Here is a 9328-nt window from a genome sequence, read left to right as displayed (position 1 = left end):
AAAGGTCCGTCTAGTTAAGGCTATGGTTTTTCCTGTGGTCATGTATAGATGTGAGAGTTGGACTGTGAAGAAGGCTGAGTGCCAAAGAATTGATGCTTTTGAACTGTGGTGTTGGAGAAGACTCTTGAGAGTCCCTTGGACTGCAAGGAGATCCAACCAGTCCATTCTGAAGGAGATCAGCCCTGGGATTTCTTTGGAAGGAATGATGCTAAAGCTGAAACTCCAGTACTTTGGCCACCTCATGCAAAGAGTTGACTCATTGGAAAAGACTCTGATGCTGGGAGGGATTGGGGGCAAGAGGAGAAGGGGACGACAGAGGATGAGATGGCTGGATGGCATCACTGACTCGATGAATGTGAGTCTGGGTGAACTCCGGGAGTTGGTGATGGACAAGGAGGCCTGGCGTGCTGGGATTCGTGGGGTCGCAAAGAGTCGGACACGACTGAGCGACTGATCTGATCTGATCTGATCTGACACAATGGGAGAATCTGCAGTCTCTATAAGCTAATGGCAGAGGCTGGGAACAGATCTGTCCCTCATAGTACTCAAAAAGAACCATTGCTGCCAACACCTTGATCTTGGACTTTTAGCCTCCAAAACTATGAGACAATAAGTTTCTGTCACTTAAGACACATTGTTTGTGTTTCTTTGTTATAGGGGCCTTAGCAAACAAATACACCAACTTTCCCTTTAAAAAAAATGATAAAAAATGCTAAAGAACAGGATCAAATTTAAAATAAATAAACAAATAATAGAGAATAACAACAAGCCCACAAGTAATACCTATTAAATAACTTTGATTAAAATTAGAACATGGAGAATTTCAATAAAAGTGTATAATCTGTAATAAAGAAACAAATTAAAATTGTACAGCAGAAAAAAACCAGTATCTGTTATTAAAAGTTCAGTGAAAGGGTATAAAAGAAGATTAGACTTAGCAGGGGTTAAAATTGGTGACAGGAATACAGGTCAGTAGAAAATATCCATGTTGAAACACAGAGAAAAATGCAAAGAAGAAAACAAGAGAAATGTGACCGATTAAAAATGTCTAGCGCTCATGTATTTCCCTCATGGCTCAGACTGTAAAGCGTCTGCCTACAATGAGGGAGACCTGGGTTCGATCCTTGGGTCAGGAAGACCCCCTGGAGAAGAAAATGGCAACCTACTCCAGTATTCTTGCCTGGAAAATCCCATGGATGGAGGAGCCTGGTAGGCTACAGTCCATAGGCTACAGTCCATAGGGTCACAAAGAGTCGGACATGACTGAGCGACTTCAATTCACTTCACTTCACTCCAACACTCATGCAATTATAATCCAAAAAATAAGGAGAAAGGTAAGACTAAGAAATAACACTTGGCGAATTCACGGTTGACACTTTCAAAGCTTATGAAAGATAACAACTCACAGGGGCAAATTATTATATAATTCCAACGCAGGATGAACATAAAGAAAGCAAACCTGGGCATGTCATACTCAAAAATTTAAAACAAAATAAAAAGAGAAAACACTCAAAATCAATAAGAGAAAAATGACACATTATGTTCAGAACAATTCTTAATAAATTATGTGACTAACAAAAGGCAATGGAATGACCTCTTCAAAGTATTGAAAGAAAAGTATGAGTACCAGTACTCACCTATATTAAAACTTGTAATAAAGCTACATTAATTAAGGCAGTGGAATATAGGACAATAGGGATAACAGTCCAACAGCCCAGATGATAAAGGGATCAAGGCAACAAGTTGATATAATAATTGTAAATATATATTCACCCAACATAGGAGTACCTAAATACATAAAGCAAATATTAACAAACAAAAAAGGAGGAATTGAGAGTAACACAACATAGGGTTTTTAACCCTTCACTGACATCAATGGACAGATAATAGAGACAGAAAATTAAAATTAATAAGGAAACACTGGCCTTTAATGACACACTATCAAATGAACTTGAGAGATTCTTACAGAAAATTCCATCCAAAAGAAGAATACACTCTTTTCAAGGGCACTAGAAGCATTTCCAGAATAGACCACATACTACGCCAAAAACAAGTCTCAGTAAATTTGAGAAAACTGAAATCAAATCACTCATTTTTTCAGACCACAGAGGTCTGAGACTAGAAATCAGAACAAGAAAAAAAAACTGCAAAAAAACACTAGCATGTGGAGTTTGAACAATATGCTACTAAACAACTCATGTATTACAGCAGAAATTAAATAGCAAATCAAAAAATACCTGGATCAAATGAAAATGGAAACAAACTCATCCAAAATACATGAGATGTGGCAAAAGCAGTTCTAAGAGGGACATTTTTAGTAATACGTCTTATCTCAGGAAACAAGAAAAATCTCAAATAAATAATCTAACCTTACACCAAAAGAACTATATAAAAAGAAGAACAAACAACACCCAAAGTTAGTAGAAGGCAAGATATCAAAAAGATCAGAAGAGAAATAAATGACATAGAAATTTTAAAATAAATCAATAAAACTCAGAGCTAGTTATTTGAAAAGATAAATAAAAATCACAAAACTTTCAGTAAGACTCATCAAGAAAAACAAGAGCCAAAATAAAATCAGAAATAAAAAAGAAGTTCTAACAAACACCCCAGAACTACAAAAAATCATGAGAGTACTGAGAACAATTATACACCAGTAAATTGGACAATCCAGAAGAAATGGATAAATTACTAGAAATGTACAATCTCTCAAGACTAAATCTAACAAACACCTCAGAGCTAGAAAAAATCATAAGAGTACTGAGAACAATTATACACCAGTAAAATAGACAATTAAGAAGAAATGGATAAATTACTAGAAATGTACAATCTCTCAAGACTAAATCAATAAGAAATACAAAATATGAATAGACTGTAATGAACTGAATCATTAAGTTAAATAAACTCCAAACAAACAAAAGTCCAGGACCAGATGGCTTTATAGGTGAAGCCTACAAAACATTAAAAGAAGACTTAACACCTATCCTTCTCAAAGCACTCACAAATATTAAAGAGAAAGGAACACTCTCTATTTTATTCAATGAGGTATCAGCCTGATACCAAAACCAGACAAAGACACCACAAAAAAGAAAACTATAGAACAGTATCACTGATGAACATAGGTGCAAAAATCCTCAACAAAATATTAGCAAAACAAATTAAACAATATATTTTAAAAATCCATACACCAAGATCAAGTGGGATTTATTCCAAAGGTACAAGGATATTTCAATATCTGTAAGTCAAATATCATGATATATCATAATAACAAATTCAAGAGTTTAAAAATTGTGAAATGCAGAAAAAGCTTTTGATAAAACCCAACATCACTATGACACCTCAACATAATAAAGTCCATGTCTGACAAGCCCATAGCTAATATACTCAATCATGAAAATCTGAAAGTTTTTCCTCTAAGATCAGGAACAAAACAAGGATCCTCACTTTCATCACTTTTATTTGACATAGTATTGGAAGTCCTAGTGAAATTAATCAGACAAAAAATAAGTAAAAGGAAATAAAAATGGCAAAAGGACAACTGTCGCTGTTGCATGTAACATGGTATTATATATAGAATATGCTAAAGAGGCTACCAAAAAACTATTAGAAGTAATAAATGAATTCAGCAAAGTTGCAAGAAAAAAAAACTAATATACAGAAATCTGTTGCATTTCTATACACTGACAAACTATCAGAAATAAAAATTAAGAAAACCATCCAATTTACAACTGCATCAAAAAGAATAAAATACCGAGAAATAAATCTAACCAAGCTGGTAAAAAACCTCTACTCAGAAAACTATAAGACACTGATGAGAGAAACTGAAGATGATATAAACAGATGGAAAGAAACTGTGTACATAGATTATAGGAATTAATATTGTTAAAATGACCATATTACCCAAAGCAATCTACAGATTTAATGCAATCCCTTATCAAAATACCAATGGCATTTTTCACAGAACTAAAATAAATAATTCTAAAATGTTTATGGAACCACAAAAGACCTGAATAGCCAACAATCTTGAGAAAGAAAAACAAGACAGGTGATATCACACTCCCTGATTTCAAACTCTATGACACAACTATAGTAACCAAAACGGTATGTTAGTAGCACAAATAGAGACACAGAGATCAGAAAACGGAACAGCAAGTCTAGTACTAAACCCACATGTACATGGTCAAGTAATGTATGACAAAGAAGGAGGAACATACAATAGGAAAAAGACAGCCTCTTCAGTAAATTGTGGTGGGAAATGGACAACCACATGGAAAAGAATCGAACTGGACCTCTTTGTCACACCATATACAAAAATAAATTGAAAAATCAATTAAAGACTTAAATGTAAGACCTTAAGCTATAACACTCCCAGAAGAAAACAGAGGCAGTATGCTCACTGACAGTGGTCTTAGCAATATTTTTTAAAATATCTCCTCAGGAAACCAGGGGGGAACAAAATGAACGAATAGGACTATATCAAACTAAAAAGCTTTTCACAGTGCAGGAAACTACTACTAACAAAATGAAAAAGCCTACTGAACAGGAGAAAATATTCACAAAAAATATGTATGATAAAGGACCAATATTCAAAGTAGACAAAGAAGTTATACAACTCAACATCTGAAAAGCAAACAACACATTTTAAAAATGGGCAGAATATATGAATAGATAGTTTTTCAAAGAAGACATACAGATGGCCAACAGGCACATGAAAAAATCCTCAACATTACTAATCATCAGGAAATGCTAATCAAAAATATGAGATATCACCTCACACTTATAAAAAAAGACAAGAGATAACCATGTGAGAGGATGTGGAGAAAAGAGAACCCTCATACAATGCTGGTTGGAATGTAAACTGGTGTAGCCACTATGTAAAGTACTATAGAGGGTCCTCAAAAACTTAAAGACAGAACTAGCATAGGGTCTAGAAATTTCACTTCTGAGTTTTTTCCTGAAGAAAACAACAACTCTAAGTCAAAAAGATACATGCACCCCATGTTCACTGCAATTATTTACAATAGCCAAGACATGGAAGCAATCTAAGTGCACATCAGTAGATGAATAGATGAAGATACGGTTTTATACACAAAATAGTATTACCCAAAAAGTGAAAATTTGCCATTTACAACATGAATGGACCTACAACACAGTACTAAGTGAAATGAGTCAGACAAAGTCAAGTACCACCTGACTTCTCTTATATGTGGAATATAAAAAACAAAACAAATGAACCAACTGACGCTAAAGCTGAAACTCCAGTACTTCGGCCACCTCATGCGAAGAGTTGATTCATTGGAAAAGACTCTGATGCTGGGAGGGATTGGGGGCAGGAGGAGAAGGGGACGGCAGAGGATGAGATGGCTGGATGGCATCACTGACTCGATGGACGTGAGTCTGAGTGAACTCCGGGAGTTGGTGATGGACAGGGAGGCCTGGCATGCTGCGATTCATGGGGTCACAAAGAGTTGGACATGACTGAGTGACTGAACTGAACTGAACTGAAGCTGAGAGACCCACAGATACAGAGAACAAACAGGTAGCTGCCATAGGGAAGAGGGTGAGGGGGATGAATGAAATAGGTGAGGGAGATAAACAGATACAAACTTTCAGTTACAAAATAAGTGAGTTATAAGGATGAAATGTACAGTCTGGGGAATACTGTCAATAATATTGTAATGACTTTGTACAGTGATAGATGATAACTAGGTTTATCAAGGTGATCATTTTGTAATGTACAGAAATACTGAATTACTATGTTTTGCACCTGGAACTAACATAATGGTGCAGATAATTATTCTTCAATTTTTAAAATTAACTATAAAATTAAATCTTTATAGACAGAAACTGGGGGGGGGGGGGGAGGCGAGGGGGAAAAGAATTATCATTTGGCCAAAATCTCAAGTTGTGTAACTACCATTAGAGATAATTTTTACCACCATGTACAATCAGAAAATCAGCCAGTTAACAACAGCCACACTCAAATAACTAGCTTCTGAAAGTTTGCAAATCAATAACAACCCCAAGTTTCTAAAAGTCAGCCAATTAGTGACAGCGACAGCTTCTAGATAGGAGTCAGTAAGTGCTTCAATCCACTGAGGAGGATTCTGAAAGTGAGACCAACAAGTAGACTACCTCAACTAACGGCACCAACACAACTGAAAGCCTGTCTATACCTAAACACCCTCCCTTCTGAAAGCCCATGGGTCCCTGAACACTGCTGTTGCTGCTGCTAAGTCGCTTCAGTCGTGTCCGACTCTGTGTGACCCCATAGACGGCAGCCCACCAGGCTCCCCCGTCGCTGGGATTCTCCAGGCAAGAACACTGGAGTGGGTTGCCATTTCCTTCTCCAATGCATGAAAGTGAAAAGTGCAAGTGAAGTTGCTCAGTCGCGTCCAACCCTCAGCGACCCCATGGACTGCAGCCCTCCAGGCCCCTCTATCCATGGGACCCTCCAGGCAAGAGTACTGGAGTGGGGTGCCATTGCCTTGGCTTCCCAAAACCTTATATAAGATTACCTGGCTTTCTTCAGAAAGACTGGGTTTACAATTGGCCCTTACAAGCAAATTGTAAGGTCATCATTTGTTTTGAGTAACATATCAAGCTCAATTTATAGTTTGTTCACAAGTTCACAATCTTTTCAACAGTTCAGCTCTTTTATGATTAGTTATGAGTTTAGACTTCTGACAGTTTCACTGACACAGCTGCAAGATTTTCAATTCAATATTTTCAATTCTTTAAATGTTTTTAAACTATTATCTACATTTTTATTTGCATATATTTAAATCCCAAAATGCCAAAACACAAGTGTAAATCTTGTAATGAATATTTTGGACAGTAGAAATTTCTCAAGTGAAGAGAAGTTCCTTTTTGAAGTTCTTTGTGTGGTTTGCAATTGTTCTAAACATCAAACTTGATGGAAAGTCAAATATAAACCTGCATATACTAACGGCTAAGCAAAAGAAATAAATGATTTCCTCATATAATACCAAAGAAGGTGATATAACAAATTTGGGGGATTAAGAAAAATTCAGAGGAAGAAGATAAAAGAAATTGTAGCAGGCACCAGAATAGTTTTTCCCACTGTATATCATCAGTCTTTCTGCCCAAATGACTAAATGCACAACTATCATAAGTATTTATTTCAAAATTGTAAGCAAATTTTCAAGTGCCAGGTTAAAATCCACTGCGACAGTTAAAGAATGAAACAGCTCCCTTTGCAATTGCAGAAACATGAAAGATGGGCATGTGTCACCTTGTTGGAGCACAGCCATAGCTGCAAGTAATCACTATGCAGAAAAGAAAATTTTCTTTTTGTTTTTGCATAGTATTTTTCTAGTGAAACAAAAAAGAGCCTTGCTCACAAGGTTTCGCAAGTAAAATCCCTTCCAGATGAGACTTAGACAACAGGAAACTTTCGCAGAGATTCTCTTATAGAGTTGAATTATTAAGTAAAATACATGGTTTTGGGTGGAGAGAATAGTGATGACATGTTTAAGATCATCTAACAATCAAAGTGGAATAACTATGGTTCAGGCATCTGAAATGGAGTCAGGTGTCCACCAGCGGATGGGGTTTCAAATTCTTGCATCACTGAGAATATGAATTTTCTGAACTGTATCAAACTCAAGGACACCACCAACCATTTTCAAAACCGTATCTGCTAGCAGCTGCTGGATGCAACCCTGTAGTTTCATGGGCCCCCTCTCCCAGCTATGTAATCATTTCAAACTCCAACCCCGATTCTTGCTTAACGGACACTCTTACTTCTTGCCAGCTCTAATCCTAATTCTTAACAATTTATGGAACCTAGTAGCTTTCTTCTACCATTTTGTAGTCTGGTGGAACATATTTCAAGTGCTTCTTGGATCTGTGTCTCCCAGGCTGCAGTCCTAACAAACACCAAATAAATGCATTTTTTTTTTTTTTGCCTCAACACCTCTCATCAAAATGTTCCTCCTTGTGAACCTGTTCTGAGCACTCAGCTCTGCCTCCAAGAACTGAATTACTGCCCAACATCAGCAGCTATGGTCTTGATACTAAAAGCAATTTCACACAATTTAAGAAATACAAATATTATTTCCCAATTACATTATTTTCTGGATCTTTGATTGCCTCAGACGTTGAAATCTTTTCAGGAATTGTGGTCTGCACAAACTTTTTATGAAGATCTAAAAGAAAAACCAAAGTTATTCTGATACTTGTAATCTTACATTTTCATTTCTAAATCCAATTCTTCATGTGTTTTTCTACATTACCAACTTTTTTGTGTGTAATATATGCATTTGCTTTCCCTTTCTCCTGTCTTTTGGTCCTTCTTACCCATACATTTCTTAACCCTTTATAATCTTAAGGTTTGATTCTCTCTCTTTTCCTATCTTTAGGCAGGCAGTTTGACTAAGTAACAGTAACAAATTACACTGACCTAAGAGATATGGAAATTTAAAAAGTGGAATGCATCAAGAAACTGGGACCATTTGCAAGGGAAAAAAAGATACAGAATACTGAAGACAAAGGTGATCTGCAATTTTCCACGGAGAAGGTGGAGGACTGCAGTTACCAAGGAGGAACTCATTGATAAATGTCTTCTTCATGGCAGTGCAATTATTTCTAGAAGAGCAGAATTCTGAATGTTAAAAAGACCACATCTTTCCTTTTTTCCCATTTTACAGACAAGGAAATCACCCAGAGAAATGAAAAGATTTTCGCGCTGACGCTGCCTCTGCCTCCTTGGCTGCAGACCTCGAGGCCAAGGGTCAGACGGCGTGGAAGGGAGGTCTGGGGCCCGATTCTGGACCGAAAAGGGCAGCCCTCCAACCCGAGAAGGCAAGGTTCTGGACTTACTGGGGCCTCCGTGCAGCCCCCTGAGGACGGTGAGAAGGACCAGAAGAAGGAACATGGCTCCGCTGACCTGGAGCCACACTGGCCCAACAGCGACGGTTGAGGCGTTGCGGCGAATGGGGGCGCAGTGCGGGTGGGAGATGGCCGCGGCGCGCGAAGAAAAGGCGGGGAGCGGCTCCCGGTTGCCTCCGGGAGGGCCAGCGGGCGCACCTAGCGTTCAGCTGGTGGGCAGCTGCGGCTGAGGAGAGAGCATTCAGTTTCTTGTGAAGGAAGGAAAAGCTGCGCAAGTTACAGTTCTCAGATGAGGCTGGTTGGTGGTGCCTGGTTTTGGTTGTATCTTCGCCTTGGATTGACGGTTTTTGAAGTAGTTTCCAATTACAGTGAGGAGAGGGTGCAAAGGTAATATATCATAATGCCATTTGCTAAAAATGTCTTTTCCTTACTTTACCTGCTGCTGCTGCTGCTGCGGCTGCTGCTAAGTCCCTTC

At 37.8% G+C, this 9328-nt stretch overlaps 1 protein-coding gene across 1 annotated transcript in view; it reads right to left on the bottom strand.

Annotated features, from left to right (window-relative positions):
• LOC104993253 (disintegrin and metalloproteinase domain-containing protein 5-like) overlaps positions 1 to 8899 on the bottom strand; it is a 154401-nt gene extending 145502 nt beyond the window's left edge. The window contains exons 1-3 of the mRNA XM_010846437.1: positions 8686 to 8899; positions 8092 to 8171; positions 6022 to 6107 (exon numbers count right to left, since the gene is read on the bottom strand). Coding sequence (XP_010844739.1) covers positions 6022 to 6107; positions 8092 to 8171; positions 8686 to 8899 — 380 coding nt within the window. The remainder of the gene's footprint in view (positions 1 to 6021; positions 6108 to 8091; positions 8172 to 8685) is intronic.
• Between the last annotated feature and the right edge of the window lie 429 nt (positions 8900 to 9328).

The sequence above is a fragment of the Bison bison genome, unplaced genomic scaffold (genome assembly GCF_000754665.1).
Source record: "Bison bison bison isolate TAMUID 2011002044 unplaced genomic scaffold, Bison_UMD1.0 scf7180017864236, whole genome shotgun sequence".
NCBI classification, from domain to species: domain Eukaryota; kingdom Metazoa; phylum Chordata; class Mammalia; order Artiodactyla; family Bovidae; genus Bison; species Bison bison.
The sequence above is the reverse complement of the archived record's forward strand: the minus strand, read 5'-3'. Positions and strand labels throughout refer to the sequence as shown.